The 20,772-nt window shown below is 35.9% G+C and overlaps 1 protein-coding gene across 4 annotated transcripts in view; it reads left to right on the plus strand.

The window, feature by feature from the left end:
* The window catches only part of ZNF385D (zinc finger protein 385D), an 877,499-nt gene that overhangs the window by 759,301 nt on the left and 97,426 nt on the right, over nucleotides 1–20,772 (plus strand). For all 4 annotated transcript variants that reach the window (XM_041733685.1, XM_041733687.1, XM_041733686.1 and 1 more), the window contains one exon: nucleotides 5,400–5,510. In XM_041733685.1, the coding sequence (XP_041589619.1) occupies nucleotides 5,400–5,510 (111 nt within the window). The remainder of the gene's footprint in view (nucleotides 1–5,399; nucleotides 5,511–20,772) is intronic.

A 20,772-nucleotide genomic window follows, 5' to 3' on the forward strand; every position in this document is an offset into this window, starting at 1 on the left:
GACAGAGAGAGAGAGAGAGAGAGAGAGAGAGAGAGAGAGAGGCAGAAACCAAGGCAGAGGGAGAAGCAGGCTCCCTGCAGGGAGCCCAATGTGGGGGGTCCTGGCGTTACAGCCTGAGCCAAAGGCAGACACTCAACCCCCGAGCACTGAGCCACCCAGGTGCCCTTAAGTATCACAGGTTAAAAAAGTCAACTAATGGTATACTTAAGATGCATACACTTTTTAAATGTAATTTATGCAGCCTTTTAGAAAGTTAAAGAAAAAGGTCAACATTGCATATGTTTCAAGTGAATAAATTTGTTGCAGGATTGGGAGAATTAGGTTTTTTTATTAATGTTTTCTAATGTATGAATATAAGTCATATAAACTCAAACTTTGCTAATTCATAGTTGATGTAGTAAATCCACCCAGTGTCACCTAATACTACAGAGTCACAAATATCCTGGACAATGGACATCACAAAGCTTGATGGTGGTACCTGAGAGAGATGGGAGCAGAGTGATGGTTGTGCCTCTTAACTGGCTCTGCTGCTTCGTAGTAGTGTGATAATAGGCAAGGGGCAAGGAGAGTTCTCAGTAAGTTGTCAGGATGGAAATGATGCTTATCAACAAAACAAAACAAAACAAAAAAACACACAGCAAATTCCTCTGAGTAACCTTTAGAATTATTGTTACTGGCCATTGTTACATGGAAATACCAGCTGGAGGAGACAACCTTTATATTTCTGAACTTCTAAGCTTCCTGGCATTTCAGTTTTGTTCTTTGATTTTAAAACTGGAAGCCACAATAATAATAGGAACAGAAAGAGAGGAAGTCTCTTAGAGCAGGAAATGTAAACTCAGGACTAACCCAGCATCCTCAAAAAAAAAAAAAAAAAAACCAGTTCATCCAAGAGAAGGGAATCTCAGCTCTGGCTGTCCCTCGTACACTCATTTACAAATCAATTTAACAGAATGCCCAGAGGGGAGGTGAGGGAAAAAGCAAGACATGAGATAGAAATGCAAAGATCCTTAAGCCTGAAATGAAGAAAAACATATTCATTTGGCTTTAAATAAGGCCATAGGCTGAGTTTGAAATTGAATTTTAGACTAGAGTTCGGGTAAGCATATCAATAGGTTCGTGTATCATCCTTCACTTTTTGTTTGTTTGGGGGCTGGATAATGTATTTAGAATATCCCACTTTAGAAATTAGATAAATATGTATTAAAATATCATGTAGATTTTACCATTTAATTTAGTTTTTAATTTCATGCTGCATGAGTTAAGTGAAATGTATCAAAGCTCTTATGGATCTGATTTCTTTGTGTTACATTTTTAGTGTCTTTATTTACTACTGAAAGCTTTACATTTCATTCATATTTTTATGTTGATTATATTCCCGGATCATTATTTTCTAAACTATATGCATTGGGGGCACCCGGGTGGCTCAGTTAGTTAATGTCTGCCTTCAGCTCAGGTCATGATCTCAGAGTCCTGGGATCAAGCCCGGCATCGGGCTCTCTACTTAGCAGAAGGCCTGCTTCTTTCTCTGCCTCTGCCTGCCACTCTACCTACTTGTGCTCTCTTTCTCTCTGTCAAATAAATAAATAAAATCTTAAAAAAAATAAAAAACAACCTCTATGCATTGAACAAGGATGTTAAATTTAGAAACAAAGAAAACAAAAGTTTGGTTATATTATTTTAGAAATTACCTATTAAAAACTTGTTTTTGCTGCAGGTCACCCCAGAAAATTTAATATTTTATTGTGCACTATGAATGTCTAGGCTGTAGTATCAGGGTTTCCTACAGTTTATTTGACCTAAAAAAACCTTTTCTTGCCTCAACACATTGGCATCTCTTGAGACTGATTTTATGGAGAAACTCCTAATGATACTATGTTTACACACAATAAGATGTCATTGTTTTGACAGATCACACCTATTGTAGGAAAAGTCAACACATGCGACTTTCTTTTTAAACAAAATGTTTGATTATAATGGTAAATAATAGTGTATTTAGACAAAATGATCTAAGTGGCTGTGTGTGTATCCCTATGGTTGATAATAGATGCATGCTACTTTTAGTTACATACCATGTGGTATCATTTAATCAACTATTTAACAATAGAACTGGTTATTATTTAGATTTTGCCCTTTCATGATTCTTTGCTGTAAATGGCTTTAGTTATAGATGTATATATGAGAGAGGTGAATATGATTTATACTCATTAATAAAGGTATTAAGTTTATCATTTTGTTGTATTAGATTTCTAAAATGATAAAGATAATTCTGTTGGTGTAACTATATTTTGTGAAATCCATCTTCGAAATATACTTAAGTGGGGTTTTTTTAAGTATACTGGGAAATAAAATTGTCTCTGAAGAAGAATACACTACTTTGCATTTTGAAATTTGATTTTATAGTCACAGTGATCAGAACATCATTCAATTCAAACAAAAGAATTAAATCTAGAGAATATGCCACATTTGCATTAAGTGTCTAGTTCCAAAACACCTCCTACACAAATGTGGATTGAATGTGGTCACTGCTTTCCCAGTGTTACTGAAAAACCAAAATAATATGCTGCTCACTAATATATGATAAAAATTCAGTATTGTTCATTTTCAGAGAGCATCTTTAATATAATTGTGCAATTTATTTTTATTTTATAATATCATTATAAGAAGTCTTCAGTATTTCTAAAAAGGTTAGAGGCATAATTCACCTTATCCCCAAATAGAAATGGGCCCCATTTATACACTGAACAGATGCAGTAGCATATGATGAAGCAACTACCTCTAAGTCAGAGACCTCTTTCTGCTTTTAATTTTTCTTTAGCTGTTGGCTAAAAGGCAAATTAAATTATCGCCGAGTGTTCTCTGTGATTATTGTTGGAGAAGCATTGTGATAGCACATTTAAACTAGTATAAAAGTGATCTTAGGAAGCAGAATGAAGGCTATTGAAGTAGCCCAGATTCACACATTTGTGTGGCTGTTGGCTTTCTCAAGAACCTCCATTTGGAAGATGCAAATGGAAAAATACATTTTCCATTTTGGGCTCTAAGTAAGTGGGGTGAGATGGCTTTGAAGAAGGTTTGGAAGATTAGCTGGGGTAAGGGAAGGGACATGAAAGAAAAATATGTAGAGAGAGAAAAGAGCCCTATACTATGCTCTGTTACTTTTCATACTGTTATTCATACATTGACAGTAGTTCTAAGCTAAGAAAGAGAGTGGAATTTTAAATTAGTTTTTAATGTTTGGATTAAAATGCTGAACTGAATTTAGGAATGAGCTTTAGATTGTGTGTTCAGACTTGAAATGGTAATAGTTTACTGGAAGCAATTCACATGTTCATCAGCTCACAAGTGGATAAACACATTGTTATATCCATACAAAGAAATACTACTCAGCAATAAAAAGGAATAAGCTATTGATAACATGCAACAGCATGGATGAATCTTAAAAGAATTATTCTGAATGAAGGCTGTCAGCACACAAAAAACCCTACATGCTCTATGATTCCTTTTATATGAACTTCAAGAAAGGGACAGAAAGCAGACTAGTGATTTCAGACTTAGGAGTGGGAGTCAGGTGTTGAGAGGGGTAAGAGGAAACTTTCCCAGGTAAGGGAAATGTTCTGTGTAATAATACTACTGTATGTACTTGCCAGATACCATCAAATTCTACACCTAACATTCCTAAATTTTATTATATGTAAATTATACCTAAATAAAACTGGTTAACAAGAAAGTATGATATGGCTAAAAAAAAAGGATGATAGAATTCACTAGTAAGGAGAAAGGGGATCCTAGAATTTATTAATACCTGGAAATGACTGGAAAAATCATGGGATAGCTGAGTTTCCTCCAGAATCTGGGAAAGGATTAACATCAAATAAAAAATGTAAAGTAATGATGGAAGATAAAAATGATTACACCTGTGAGTTCTTCTTGATCATCATAACTATTTAATATTTAAACCACCTAGCCTGGTGCTTAGCACATAGAAGACACTTAATAAATGCTGAGTGCTATTATTTTTATTGTACATTAGGAGTGCCTAGACAGCCTAATAGAATTGTGGCTATCTAGACAAAAGCTTCCTCCTACCTACCTATGAAGACAACCTATGAGTTAACTCATTCTGATAATTTGAAATACACAAAATGAGATGGAATTTATCAACGACTTGCTTAGGATAATTAAGAACTACAGTGTATCAGAGAAACTGACTATTAGAACATCATTTCACAGATACATTCTTAGCTTTTTTGTATGTGTCAAATCATTTCTGAGCTATCTGAACCCATTGTGAGGACTTTCAGAAGAACTTTCTATCTGATGAGAGTTGAGAGTTCTAGTTTGCAGGTATTCAGTGGAAGTCATAGCCATATGTGTAACATTTGATTTATTTTTAAATGTTTCTTGGCCATCTAAGAAATTAGTAGTGTGACAACAATGATTATGGGAGTATAAGACTCAAATTAACTCTGATCCTCATATGTGCTGTAACAGAGAAAATATAATAGCCAACATTTACTGATTGTTTAATGTGCTTAGCACTGAATGTGCTAATTACACAAATTATCACTTTTGAACCCTATCACCACCTTAGGAGACACAGATAAGCAAAGGGGTTGCACTAATATTAAGAAGCAGATCAAAATTTTTATCTGACTCCAACAGTTGAAAACCACTGATGTGGATGGTAGGACAAAGCCAACAAATTTTATCAGAGCCAGATTGCTGACATTATGTCTTTGGTGTCGCTTGACCTATCCTGGGAATATGGGATGGAGAGAGATAACTGCCCTGATCCAGACTCTCTGAACCTCAAATAGTAAGTCCATAGGATAGCAGTCTACATCAAATGGTCAAGAGATGGTTTTTGAATGAATAGATAACTCCATACATTCAAATTCTTAGAAAATAGGATTTGTACACTATATTTTAACATAGAAGAGATACCAAACATAGCATAAGGTTAATGTTGGATTATGGTGCATAATTTATTTTCAGAACTGCTCATCTGACCAAGTCTATTTACAAGTCCATTTGGGGGCAATGGCATACATACTTCTGTTTGAGATTGCTGGCATTTGGAATAATTTGAGTTTTGATAAACCTTTAATTATATTTTAGGATTATCAAACTGAGACAATTGTTGATCGTAAATGAGAAAAACAGTTAGCATGCAAACTCTAATGGGTACATTTATCATTTTCTTATCATACTGAGCTTTGAGCTTATTGTCTATTTTCCAAGAAAGTAGAAATGCTGTTTCTTAGAATAAAAATGTTTTTTTATAATGTGAGCAGTAGATTCAAGCTGTACAGATTGGCTCTTTAATGAAATAGGCAACATTCCAATGGAACTGACAAGCTTTATTTCTATTTGTTGTATTTTCTTTCTCATTACAGATGGACCCGATTCAGAAAGCTGTAATAAATCATACATTCGGGGTTCCTCTTCCTCATCGAAGAAAGCAAATCATATCATGCAACATTTGCCAGTTGAGATTTAATTCCGATGTAAGTTTACCATTTAGTATTCACTGAAAAAAATGTATTATGCTGTTCTAATCTTGCAGAAGAGATTTCTTCAACATTTTTCTCCAATAACTGAGCATGTCAAAATTCAAAGATAACATTTTAACTCCTTATGTCCTTTAAATTCGGAGTTTATTATATTATTTTGGGGGGTTTACTCTGGAAACATCATACATTAATAATATTTTATCCTTGCAGTTTAAAGGTATGTTTTTAAGTCTCTTAGGAATACTAAATTTAGCTAATACACTTTCCCTTTGGGGAATAGTCAAATAGCCTTTTAATAAATTATACTTTTGATATAAGATAATTCCCAAATTATATTTCAAGGCCAACATCTTGCTTTGTAATTTTTTTATCTGCCTTGGTGGTCCCCAATTCCAGATCAGCCCATTGTGTTCTTAATGATATTTGTGTTAGAGCTCTCAAGTTATTATCCTAGAAGTATTAGCATTTTAATAGGGAGTCCTAAAGGCCTCAAAGCACTGGAGCCCTTGATGAATAAAACTTAAGTGGAGAACATGACAGAAATGAGACATTTATGGACCTGACCAGTGCTTTGCAAAGTATTCACAGAGAGCTATTCATATCTTCCATACCTTTTCTAGGGATCAGAAAATCTCTGGTTTCATCACAATGAAGCTAATTGGCTCATGGCCAATGTGAAAATTACTGCCTGCCTTCCCCAACCTCCTTGGTGTGGAGTTGGTCCTGAGAGATACAGAAAAGAGAAGGGATGTTGGTTTGGAAGGACTAGGAATAGAATACCTGTTGATACTTTAGGAAAACAGAGGACCCCAGCCTGTCAAAGTGGCTCCTGCACAGTGCCATTATCTTACAAGGTGATCTGTAGTGTGGAGATGACCAAAATGATCTGGATTTTGGAGAATGTTAGGCCTTCCAGTATTTAATCTTTCTAGGCAAGTAAGTCCTTTAGGTTCTCTGATAATGAGAAGAGCATGTGAGATAATCATGCAGAGAAAGCAGATGTGACAGAAATAAAGTATCTTTTTTTCTTCTATCAGAACATCTTATTTTGCATAAGGATTGCTACTGTCTTATGAACTCCTACCTACTAGTATGATCATCAGATAGTTGTATACCATTTCTTTTGTTGGCTTAAAAAAAGAATAGATTGCCTGCATAGACTCTAAATGGTATTTGTTGATATAAAAAAAGAATACACTAAACATGTGGCATTTTATTGAAAGAGAGGTTTTTGGTTTTTTGTTTTGTTTTGTTGTTTGTTTTTAAATACTGAGTGCTTTGAATTGATTTGAATTTTAAGAAATTTGCCATAGTTTAATTTATTAACAAAAAAATCTTTTCAACTGAAAAATATCATATAATAATCTCTTCCAGCGGTTGTAAAAAAGAGGCGGTCCTCTCAACATGTAAATTTGAGTTCTGAACTCAATAGTTGCAATTTGGTCATTTCTAAACATTTAGTGAATAATCATATAGTTCTGTAATTGTTATTTAAAGTGATTCTTTCTTGATTTCATTCCTTCTTAAATGGTATTGATATTTCACTTTGGAACTGATCAGATAATGATGCAAAAGTCTCCCAGGAGCCATGTTGAGAGCTTCTTACAAATAATGGGGGCTATTTCAATATTTCCTCCTGCCAGCAATTTCACTGTCAATATTTTCCTCTGTGTTAATTTCACTTCCTGTAAACTGGGAATCAAAAAGAGACTTCAAGCTCATTGAACCCAGTCTCCCACTAAATTTATGAAAACCGTCTGCCACATCCAGGCTAAATCCTTGGTTGGTTATCTCCAGCTATGGGTCACCACTTCAAGACAGTTGTTCCTTTTTTTTAAAATGTTTCTAATTCTGTAGATTGGTATCAAAGTCATGTTTAAGGTATTTAGAATTATTACCAGGTATACATTAAAGAACATTTACATATTTTATAAAATGTATTCTTGTTTTATTTCCTTGATAGAAGAGAATAGCAATTTATATTGCTAATGAAGTTTCAAGTTGATATAGAAATCAATATGTATTCATCAGGGACCGTTGCTTCTCATTCTTATAATTTCACTTTCAGGTGTGTCTGGCATGTGGCACATGGAAAATAGCTGAGGTATTTGGAGAATTTAGACTAATTGGTCTGGATCATAAGTATGCAACTGCACACTTGACCATTCACTAGATGCTTACTGCCTTAATCTTCTATTGCTGCTGTAATAAATCATGTAAACTTAATGGTTTAAAACAACATAAATGTATTATCTCATAGTTCTGGAGGTGAGAAGTAAAAAATGGGTATCACTGACTAAAATCACAGTGTTGGCGGGGTAAGGTTCCTTCTGGCAGCTCCAGGGGGGAATTCAGTTCCTTGCCTTTCTTGTCCAGCTTCTTGAGGCTTCCCTTTTGTTCATGACTCCCTTCCATCTTTAGAGCAAGCAATGGCTAGTTGAATCCTTCTCACATTGAATGATTCTGACCCTCACTGGTCTGCCTCCCTCTTCCACTTTTCACAACCCTTATGATCACAGTGAATTCATCTGGATGATCCAGGATAATTTCTCTACTTTAAAATCAGGTGATTAGCAACCTAACTCCATCTGCTAATTTAATCCCCCTTTGTCATATAATGTAACATATTCATAGTTTCCAGGAATTAATTCTTAAATATCATTTTTTTCTCCCTACCACAGGTAGTCATTTGGATGTTTGGCTTAGATTTGAATCGAATTCTATGACGAATTAAATTTATCAGATAATTACCCAGTATAGCTTCATTCCTCTCTATATAAATTGGACATATGTGAATTCATTGCTTTTACATTTTTATCTTGAAACTTGAATGTAAATTCACTATGCAGTCCTAATTTTTTAAATTGCGGTTTAAAGAAAATAGGAAATCCCAATGTTATTGAGTTTACAAATCACATAGCAACATTTTACCATGAGTTACAAACAAAATATAATTATCGTGAAGTTGAAGTACAGGAGCAGAAACTCCTATAGAGACTTAAAGAAAAGTCTCTGTAGTATTATCATGTCAATAGGGGAACTAATGTGCTGGAAATATGAGATTTGTTTACTATTGACTGGTCATGTCCATGAATATTATTTTCATAAAATATTTAATAATAAGTGCCAAGATCAATTGGATTTATCACCCCTTCATCCACATATAATAAAATAATCTTCACACTAAGAGAAAATACAAATATTTTCCAGATAGATACATATAGATATATCTCATATTTGACCATTTTAATGCCAAGAAAAAGTTTTATAATCCCAAACAACTGCATCTACTCCCTCCAGGTAAATCTGGAATTTATCTGCCTATTTCCATTCTTAAACCTAAAATTATTCTGGAAAAGTAACACTGTAATTCATGTGTATCCTTAGTTGCATCCTCAATCACATAGGAAAGTATTTTTGCCTTATGAACCTTTTTACATTTCAAAGCTTCTTCCCCTTCCAATGAAAATAATAGCTTGTAGTTCTTTTCATCTTTGCATCATGAAAATTCAATTTTCTTTCCCTCTATGCTTTTATTTATTTATTAACCCTTCATATTATAATCTGTGTAGTTTGGTGTTATGTGATACCTGTTTCCTGTATAGTACATTTTCTATTTTGGGCCCCACAGAAATCTTTTTAAATGCATATTATACTATATTTTTATTTAAATGAGATTGCTTTCTCCTGATACAGTCTTTTTCTTTGAAAAAAAAAAAACTTAAAAAACTTTTCTTGACATTTACATGAAACACAGATAGGGGTTACGTAAAAAGTTCCCAATTAATTACCAAAAGTTTATAATTTGTCCAGTTATTTTATCAGCATCTTGAAATAAGTATAAATTACCATTGGCTTGGGCAAGTTAAGTGTGCCTTTGAAAGACAGCTTATTTCAGGATCAGCATGGATATAAGATTATTGAGATATCAAATGATTTCTTGATTACTGTTTATAGAGTGGAAAGTAAGATCTCAGGCCCCAAACTAAAAATTACTAAGTTGTTGCATCAAAGAATCACTATGATTAACCTAACAATAGTGTTTCATGTTAGAGACAGAAGAAAATTTTTGCTAATTTCTCATGTGGAAACTGTGATGCAGAGAATGTGGGAGACATACAAGGCTACCTGGCCAGTCACTGGTCATGCAGGTTCAGTGTCTACTCTTAATCCAGTTACTGCTCTGTCTGGCCCAGGCAAAGTAGAAAGTCCATCAAAGGCTCCAGCCAATCCTACAGTAATGGTGTGGCTAGAGATCTGTGAGTTCCCAGAGAGGGGGCCTGGGGGCCCCTTCCCTCACGAATCTAACTGAATATGTCAGCTGCTGTCGAAAGTCATCTACAACTTGGGTGAGGCCTTGCCCTCCAGTGCTTGTGAGTACTTTCAAATGGCATCATCCATATTCAGTCACACAACTTATCATAAACATGGTGAACACTTAAGTAAAAATGCAAATTACCAAGTGATAATATAGAAGCAACATGTCCTTTATGACTTTATGACTTTATGACTTTATGATAGTTCTTATCAAGCATCAATTACCTCAAGGTGCTCTTTTGTAAAACAAAAGGGAAAGCCACCTCATTAGAAGGTCCATTGCTTGAAGCCCTTAGGCCCCTCCAAAGGGGATCCTTGGGACTATCATAAATATAACTGATATATTTCCCAATGGTATTATAAAATAGAAATCATTATTGTTTTTCTACAATTTAGAACCCACGAATGTAGTAAAATTAAGCAATATGTTTGAATTTAATTTATATCTCTGGGTTAACCTCTGTAACCAAATGAAGCAAGATAGTGCTGAAGTTGCTAAAAGGAACATTTTTTCCTACCAAATAACCAAATTAGATAATTATACTTTTGTATCATCTCAACCTAAGATATTTCTTTTAAATACTTAAATCTGCATTATTTGTGCGTGTTGATATTAAAAGGAAATACTACTCAGAGGGAGAGAAAAAAACTGATCGTGGTTGTACTGAAGTTAAGAACTATTCTTATTTCTTTCCAATTTTATTTTCCAAATTTCCTGTATAATAATGCTTAAATTTTATAAAATAAAAAGGAATTGTTGCATCTACTACCCTACTGAGGCTTAAAAAAAAAAACCCACACATATTTTATCCTGAATTATAAATTGCTTTTTGGAGGCCTCAGTTGCAGTTTTCTAAACATTTCCTGCCTCTTTCTGACAGTATCTGCAGCCTCAAAACATGCCCAGGAGAGTTAATAGATACAGTTGCCTTATTCTGATTTCAATATTTTATTGCATATCCTACAGTAAGGGTTAATAAAAATCTGTTCATGGGGATGTACACCTAACCCCAAATCTGAAAACAGCATCTAAGGAAGCTGAGTGTAATGGTAGGAAAATCATTGGATCAGGATTTAGACAACCTCTTGTCTAGATCTGCCACTTTTTTTGATTGGCCGTATGTCTTGGGGCTCTTTGTTGAATTTACGGTTTCCATAATCACCTTATTTAAAATGAAAAGCCAGGGATGCCTGGGCGGCTCAGATGGTTGAGAATCTGCCTTAAGCTCAGGTTGTGAACCCGGAGTCCTGAGATCAAGCCTGAGTCTAGTCTTAGTCCAGCTCCCTGCTCAGCAGGAAGCCTACTTCTCCCTATCCCTCTTCTTCTGCCTCTCCCCCCAGCTCATGCGTGCTCTCTCTTGCTCTCTCTCTCTTTTTCTCCCTCAAAGGAATAAATAAATAAAATATTTTTTATTTTTTTTAATTTTTTTAATTATTTATTTATTTATGATAGTCACAAAGAGAGAGAGAGAGAGGCAGAGACACAGGCAGAGGGAGAAGCAGGCTCCATGCACCGGGAGCCCGACGTGGGATTCGATCCCGGGTCTCCAGGATCGCGCCCTGGGCCAAAGGCAGGCGCCAAACCGCTGCGCCACCCAGGGATCCCATAAAATATTTTTTAAAAAATTTTAAAAATAAAATGAATAGCCATTCCGTATAGCCATGTTCTAAGGATTATAAAATAGAACACACAGGCAATTGGGTTGTAAACCGTATAGCAAATGAAATGGAAAGGTCATTTTTATGTTATGGAACAAATAATGGGGTTATCATTGTTTTATTCTCTGAATGCTAAATTACTTCTTCAGAAATATTGAAGCTGGAAAATATCTATCTTTCAGAAAAGTGCTTAAAGGGATCTACACTGCTGAAAGTGCCTGTGTTTAGTGTATTTCTGTGTTGATTTGAGGTTCTCACTCCTCATAAATCTTTACCTTTTACCTTTTAAAAACTGCAGGGTCAACTTGTCCCTGGCAGAGCTGGATTTCTTAGAAACTCTCCACCTCTCTAAGCCTGTTGCCACTGCTGCTAAGTCCCAGAGGATTTTCTGAGGGAAAATCCCAGTTAGAAATTGAAAAAATTTAATTTCTGAGGGAAAATCCCAGTTAGAAATTAAATTTTAGGCAGCTTTGAAACATCTCTTTCATAAGAGAGTGTCTCCTGTTTGTCTTCAAGATTCACAGAGCTATTTAGAGCTTTGGCCTGCGCACTCTGGCCTTCACACTTAGTGCTTTTTCTTCTTCAAAAGCATTTCTATGACAGGGCCATTCAGCTTGTGTACAAAGAGGCATGTCTGGGGCCTAATGGGGTTTAGTTGCAGTCATGTCACCCTTGTGTGAGGAGCGAGGTTTGAGGCATGTGGTGATGGGACTATAGGTTTGGATGTATTTGAAGCAAGTGCATGGCACATCCCTTTTGGACGGCTCATGCTCTGAGTGTGCATTTGGGCCCCATTTCCTCTCTCAGCCTCACACCCATCTACTTCCTTAATGGAGCCTACAGCTCTGTCAGGAATTCTCAGAAACAAAACTTGGAACAGAAGGACTAGGCAAGAAATATTGAGTCTGGCTGTTCGAGATTTCAGGAGAAAATGAGCCAGTTAAGAGCACAGGAACCTATTTAAGCATCGTGCTTCTTTGGCAGGCTTTTAAAAATAAAACTTCAACATTGGGATATTTTGGGACTCTCTGAATCAGGCTTTGATAGTCCAGAGTTTCATCTGTGGATGGAATGAAGGGTAAGGGACTGAGAAAAGAGAACTCTTTGTAAAAGAGTCTATCTTTCTCCGTGCTTTTTTTTTCTCTATAAACAAAGAGAAACATAATAATAAAATTCACTTTTCTATCATATTCTCTTAGACATAGAAAATTTTACCATCTTCTCTAGAAAGAGAAGTTGATGTAAGATATCATGAGTAGATGTGTTATATAACTTCTGGAAATCAGAATGATATTTGTTATTTCTATGGACTACCTCAGAGAACTGTTGTGTTTTAGGACTTAGTTATATCTAAGAAGTCATTCTCTCCATTTTAGAGATTGTAGAGATGGAAAAACCAAAGGTGAGCATCTCAGCTGACTTATCCAAGGTCACTAAGCTGTTGAAACAGCTGAAACAGGGCTCTTAAGTTCCAGCATAGGGCTTTTATTTGTCATATCAGGTGACATGCCCTAAGAGAAATTTATTTTGAGGTTTGCATTGGCATTAGCTGACAGTTTTCAGCTAAGACAATTGGTCACTTGAGTTCTACACACAATACGGAGGTTAATCAGGGTGGATATGCTCATTACTAAACTTCTAGAAGTACAAATTGCTGGAGTGTAGAAATACTTTTCAAAATTGAGAACCACTTAAAGGACAATATGATCATACTAAGTGTTGAAGAGGGGAGGAGAGAATCTGTGCTGAGAGTGTGTTTCATCCAACACCTATTGAAAGCAGAGTTTCCAGAAGAGTAGGCAAAGCATGGAAGGACACAATGAAAGGAAGGTAGAATGTGGTGAAGTAAGAAGTCTGTGTGTGTGTGTGTGTGTGTGTGTGTGTTTAAGATTTATTTATTTGGGGATGCCTGGGTGGCTCAGTGGTTGAGCATCTGCCTTCAGCTCAGGTTATGATCCCGGGGTCTTGGGATTGAGTCCCACATCGGGCTCCCTGCAGGGAGCTTGCTTCTCCCTCTGCTTGTGTCTCTGCTTCTCTCTCTCTGTGGCTCTCATGAATAAATAAGTAAAATCTTTTTAAAAAATAAATATGATTTATTTATTGGAGAGAGAGAGAAAAAAGCACATGCAGTGGTGAGAATGGGGTGGGGAAGGGTGGGGAGGGCCAGAGAGAGAAGTAGACTCTCCACCTGAGCATAGAGTCTTAGGTAGGTCTGGATCTCAGGACACCTGAGATCACAATTTGAGCCTAAACCAAGAGTTGGATGCTTAACTGACAGTGATACCCAGGTGCCCTTCACTTGCCCTTTTTGTTATATGTCATATAGTTTATTCAGCATTTAATAAACCATAAGTTTTGCCATGGCCATGAAAACTAGGACAGTAGAAGAATTTGTTCCTGGGCAGAGGAGCAAAGGAATTTAAGAAAAAGATAATTCATGTTAGTATCTATTCTTTTGTCATTTTGGATTTTGTGTCCCTTTGTATCCTGGCTTTCCTAGCTCTTGCTATGTGTTGTCTCTTTTGTTGAGTCCTAATATCTGTATAATTAACTAGAGTCATTTTACCTTTTCCAAGGGTTCACATGGCCAAAGATTATAGATGAAATGAACATACCCATTCAATTTACCTCCTTCACACTAAAAGTTTCTTGTGATGACTAGTTTAAGACTGGCTATTTGGTTTTATTGCGAGTTTAAGGAGATTGAAATTGTACCAGGCATGCTATAAATTGCACACTGCGTTGGATTATGTTGCTAGAATTTCTTCGAAGACATTAGAACCAGAAGTTGAGAAAATGGATGTATTCCTTCATACTCTCTAGATCTCTGTATGAACTGTTTTAGAACACTGTAGTACACCAAACATTCTGGCCCAGATTCACCTTTTTCAAGCCTGCCAAACCTCATTTTAAATGCAAAATACTGCCTCTGGGATCTGTTGTCTCAGTCCAAATCTATGTTTTGATGTTAATTGAATGTGATAGTGGTAAAGGTTGCAGTCATTTGGGGAGTTTATTCCTTGTGAGGAGGGAGCTGAGGAGGGCAAATGAAGGCATGGTGTGCTATGAAAGTTTAATTTTCTGTGTCCATGTGTGATTTTCAGTAATACTTTGAGAAGCAGAGAGATAACTTTTAAGAATTGCACAGGTAACACTGAGTGTATGTGGTTTACTTTTTATTGGGCCTAAATGAGCCTTTAAATTCCTTACATAGGAAATATGTTGAGGTCCAGGTATGGCAAATTTATTCTTATCAGGTTTATCGGAATATCAGATCCCTCTGTATAACTTACACCTTCTCATAGACGCCTTTATAAATAAGGTTTCAGAAGGTAGTCTCTTAACAGGTTTTTTATCCATTTCCCAAGCAGAGCTTATTTTCTCTGCATCAGCGAACTTGTCATGATAATCAACTTTTTTGTCCCAACCATCAATCACTCTTGATTACAGCTGGGTAGAAGTTCTGTTCTGTTGATCAGCTCATCAGTGCACATGATATTACACCTGGAGGCCAGTAGAAATCATCCCTCGATGGGGAAAGCGTTTCCCTTCAAGGCTTTTGTCGATGGTTTTATCATTTACATTTGGGTCTCATTGAGTTGTCATGTCTATCTTTAACTCTTCTCTCTCATATGAAATATTCTCCTGAAATAAATAGCTCTCAAGGTTTGGTTGGTAATTTGCACTGTATTGTTATTATTATTGTGCTTTTGCCTTCTTAATTCAAAAAGGTGGCTTATGATCTATTTTCCTATCAACTTTTTCTCATTCTTAATGCAGTTATTGTAGAAATTAAAATCATGTGAATTATAATTCAATGAATATTCAGTATTTCTGTAAAAAAACAGTTTAGCATATGTTTTAGTAGAATGTTTGCAAGTCTAATTTTGTTGATTTTTAATGGTTTCCTAAGTTAGTTTTTTTTTTGTTTGTTTTATGTTTTGGCTTGAGCTAGGGAATATTTATCTTTAATTTTCATCTTATTTTAAGTAACACTAAGTAGCTACCTTCATGGCTTAAAAGACATTGAGAAGTAAATGTTTTAAAATCAATTGCCCAAAGTCAGCATTATTCTTATTTATTTTTTTAAAAGATTTTATTTATTTATTCATGAGAGACACAGAGAGAGAGAGAGAGACAGGCAGAGACACAGGCAGAGGGAGAAGAGGGCTCCATGCAGGGAGCCTGATGTGGGACTTGATCCTGGGACTTCAGGATCACGCCCCAAGCCAAAGGCAGATGCTAAACCACCGAGCTATCCAGGGATCCCAGCATTTACTCTTAGCTGTGTCTGTAATATGTATTATAAATAGTAAAACTATTTCTTATCTCTCTAAGCCAACTCATATTTCTTAAAACAGGAGCATTTTCAGAGCAGTACTAGAGCAATGATAGAACATTATCATAATAAAATATTTATTGACTTCATAAAGTATTTAGAATAAATATATGATTAAATAAACATTTAATATGTCCTTTGATACTTTCTCTCTTTGTTGCATTTTGTCATATTTTATTACTTTATAAAATCCAGAACAATTCAGGAAAGCATAAAAGATATTTTAACATTTAGAGTGCAATGCATAAAGAAAACTGAATGGAATATGAAATTATAAAATAGTGTGTATTTGCTTGGAATTCCTGCCTTTCCCTTAGAAAGGATTAATCAGAAAAGCCTGAAATTTCTTCTATGGCTGGACTTCCTATGATGGCAATATATTTCTATTTTTGAATGAAAGAGGACAAAGAGAGACTGCATTTTTCATTTGATACCAACATTTAAATGTTATTAGTTCTTACTTTAATCCATGAAACAAAACAAGGGCACATGGCATCAAGTAGTAAGGAAGTGATCCATGTAGAAAAGTAAACCTCACAACACTAAATGGGATTTGGTTTTGAGAAGCTGGGCTAACAGCTCAAACTGGTTCACTGATAGATGTGTGGTCTTGACTTTCTTACCAGGATAGGAGCTTATCACTTCAGGCAAGAGATGCTTTGTTATTATGTAGGTTTGACAAGTAACAAGAATATTTGCACCCACTTTTGTGGATCCTCATTAGAAGTCAGCAGACTGGATCTTGTAATGAAGAATAGGTCAAGAAGGTTCATCTCTTCTTAGCCCAGAGATGCTGCTAGTCAAATAGTTTACCAGAAGGAACTTGTCATCTAGGCTGCCATATGATTTTTATACTTTTAAACAGTAGCCACAGTGGATAACCTAATGCCGAACTTTGAAAATCAGCCCCACGTAAGTGGCCATGTTTGTATATTCATAAAACACGCAGATTGGCTGAAAATTTATTACAGTTTATTGGAGACTGATATGAAATGACAGATCTTTATTTTGAATAATTCGAGGAGAGGTTTCTTTCTTTTTTTCCATTGTTTCCCCTGTGGAGATATTTAGTTACATTGTAGTTCTTTAGCACATTTCATGTTGGCAGAAAATTTAATGCAGATTCTGGAAAGTGAGACATTTGTGGTGGGATCTAATTACTTAAATTTTACCATGTAATCCCCTCTAATTTAAAACACATTTTCAATCTTTACATTTAAAAAAATGCTGAGAATTAAAACCTCAGTGGAAAACAGAGATTCCACCAAAGGTACAGAAACCAAGGGGATTTTTTTGTTGTTATTTTTAAACAAACTCCTAGACTACTGAAGAGTCTTGAAAGAGTAGACACTAACATAGTTCTATCTCATGAAGACATGTATTCTCTATAAAGTTCCTCAATTCTAGTTTACAGAAGATGACTTCAGTATCTGGGGGTGGAGGAGGTGAATAAGTTAACTATATAGATTTCAAGATGGAATCCACATTTATTTCTTCAGCTAAAATCTCTTCTTCAACTTCATATTTGAATATCAATGGCTTATATAGTATCTTCAGTTGGTCAGCTAGTAGTTACCTCAGATCTAAAATGTTCAAAACTATAGACCGTGGCTCGTTCCCTAAACCTGTTTCATAGATAGCATTTCTCAGATAATAGCATCTCCATGTTTCTGGTTCATCTGGTAAAAATATTGGAATTATCTTTTCTTCTTCTCTCACACCCTATATTCAATACTACGCAGATTATGTAAGTTCTACCTCCAAAATATATCTAGAATCTGATTGCTCTCCACCACTTTCACACTACCACACTGGTCCAAACCACCATCTATTACCTCTCATTTAGATTACTATAAACATCCTCTTAATTATTCTCACTGCTTCTACTCCTTTTACTCAACATTTAAAAAATGTAAGTTCAGACCAGATGTTCTTCTCATTTAAAAACCTCCAGTGTGGTATGTTTCACTTAGGTTAAAAGGAAAAGTCCTTAGAATGGTTATATAGCCCTATATAATGTGGCCTTCAGAGGTCTTTGTGACCTCATTCCCTCCCATAGAGACCCTCTCACTTCCTCCTTTACAGCTTCACTGGCCTCTTTTGCAGAGCTGGGACTAGGTAAGGCAAGTGAGGAGCTTAGGTGCAAAATTTAAGGGTTGCTGAAAAACTGAGCAATCAGAACAAATATTAAATGCAATAGTAAAAAGATAAAATTGGCAAACTGTGGCCCACATGCTGGCCACCTGCTTTTGTAGGTAAATTTTACTGGAACCAGGTGAATGAGGCAGGGTTGTTTAAGTACAGGGTCAGATTCTATCTTATGTAAAATTTTGCTATGTTGTCCACCATGGAGTTTTTGGTATTGATTTTAATTTAAAAAATATATTGCATGAAAATGTTCATTTTGATCATGGAGTTTTTAGTATCCCCTTAAATTTTTCTCCTGAAGCAAGTACTTCGTTTACCTCAAACTAGTTCCAAACCTGTCCTTACTATATCCTGAATACACCAGGCTTGTTCTTACTTCTAGATTCTTGCATGGACTCTCTCTCTCTCTCTGCCTGGAATTCTATTTTCTCAGATTTCCACATTTATTTTTTCAAACTTTATTCAAATGTTACCACCTTATGATGCAACCACTATGTTTAGGATTTCAACCCCCGTCATTCCTACTCCTTACCTATGGTTTTTCCCTAAGAATTAATTATATCCTAATATACTTCACAGTTTACTTATTTATTATATTTATTGTCTACTACTAATTAGAATAGAAGCTCTTGGGACACCTGGGTAGTTCAGTGGCTGAGTGTCTGCCTTCGGCCGAGGGTATGATCCTGGAGTCCCAGGATTGAGTCCCACATGGGGTTTCCTGCATGGAGCCTGCTTCTCCCTCTGCCCGTGTCTCTGCCTCTCTCTCTGTCTCTCATGAATAAACAAATAAAATCTTTTAAAAAAAATATAAGCCCTGTTGGGGCAAAGATCGTTTTTGTGTTGGTTCATTGTTTTATCAAGTACTTACAGCAGTGCCTGACATATAGTGCTTAATAAATATTTATTGAGTGCGTAAGTTGATGGCTAAGTGAATATCATGATGCTTACCTCAGATATAAATATGTCTTGAAGCTTCATTTCACCCAAGGTTTATAATATGCCAGTCCTCCCCCAGTTTGTCTTCCTCTTCTTTCATACTCAAACCAGAAAAGCCCACACCCCATGACAAGGAATGGAGACATTCTTAGGAGAGATGGAAGAAACTCCCTCTGCCCTAATTCACCCTTAGTGAATGAATATGATCTTCCTCCTGTGAGCTTGATTCATTTCCTGATATCAAAATATTTGGTCTGTCCATGTACATTAGATGGCTTCACAGTGGATCCTGGCTTTTCTTGGTATCTTAATACCAAACATATCGTTAGGCTCTTCTATCATGTAAAATATCCATATGTCCATTGAGGGCAATAGTAAATGAAAAAGAAGGGCACTGTATTTCCAGATGAGTTGTCAGTGTTTTATCCCCAGAAAGATTTAGGATGATCAAGGGCTCTGGCAGCACTTAATCTTAGAGAACATAAGTGAATATTGAACTTTAATAGCTCCAGCTCCCTGTTGTGATTGCAGAGAATTCGTGGTATTTTCCTAATCCCAACTGAAACCCTATCTTCTCTACCACAGACTCATGTTTATCAATAATATAGATAGCTATGTATCTAAGAAAACTAAGGGTTGACAAGCAATGACCTGTGGTCAGGGAAAAGCAAGATTACAAATAGATATGAGTGGCACAATTTCATTTTGTTTCCTCTGTGGATATTAGCTCATGTGGAACAGTGAGCATAAGTCAAAGTGACTAGTTAGAGGTACATCATGGGGGGCACCTGGGTGGCTCAGTGGTTGAGCGTCTGCCTTTGGCTCAGGTTGTAATCCCAAGGTCTCGGGATGGAGTCTTATATCAGGCTCCCCGCAGGGGGCCTGCCTCTCCCTCTGCCTATGTCTTTGCCTCTCTTGCTGTGTCTCTCATGAATAAATAAATAGAAATCTTTAAAAAAGAGGTACATCATGGGTTAGAGAGTTTCTAGTTTAATATTCAAAGTCAAATAACTTAGACTACTAACTTTTCTCCACCGTATACAAAGCTAAGCTCAAAGAATAACAATAAAAAACCCAAAGTGGATGTATTCTAATACATCCTTTTCTAATTTTTTACCTATTAGAACAATTTCCCTTTATTCTTATTCTAATAATTCTTTGAATTGATGCACAGTTCCACAATAATCGTTCTCCACGCCTAACAAAACAGGAACAGATAGACATACATTTTTCTATTGCATTAACTCTGACGGTTGCCACAGATGAGATCTTCATAGATACGGCACAAGCCCAGGTTCCTTCAGTAACTCAATAGAATTCTAAGAAACTACCTAATAACCAGGAGTGAATATTTTCTAAGATTTTGTTCAACTGAAAAGATGGGGATCAAAGCTGTGGAATTATTCAGTGAGTTCTTAGGTGTTTAGGTATTCTAGAGGGGCACTGTTCACTGGCAGTTAAATGAACAAAAAGAAAAAAAAAAGACTATCAACTTTATTTAATAATTCGTACCTAGATTAACAGAATTGTTCAGAGGCAGAGGCAGTGATTAGTGCTGACCTTCCTCCTCTCTTGATATGATACAAAATTCCAGGCAAATTATAACATCCCCATTGCCTTGTTCTTTAGATGACTTAGCCTAAAATCCAGGAGTCCTAGATACTAAGAAGACATTATCTGAACCTTAGTGTACACATGTGTCTTCTGATCTCAATTTTATTTATGTGGAAAAGAGAGTTGAGGCAGATTTAAACACCTGGACCCTCCTCCATGGGGCTCTAATTCCCCCTATAGAGGCAATTGCTCAAAAGAAAACAAATAAACACAAATGGCAGCTAAATATTTCTCCTTCCA

Source organism: Vulpes lagopus, chromosome 19 (assembly GCF_018345385.1).
Source record: "Vulpes lagopus strain Blue_001 chromosome 19, ASM1834538v1, whole genome shotgun sequence".
In the NCBI taxonomy this organism is placed as follows: domain Eukaryota; kingdom Metazoa; phylum Chordata; class Mammalia; order Carnivora; family Canidae; genus Vulpes; species Vulpes lagopus.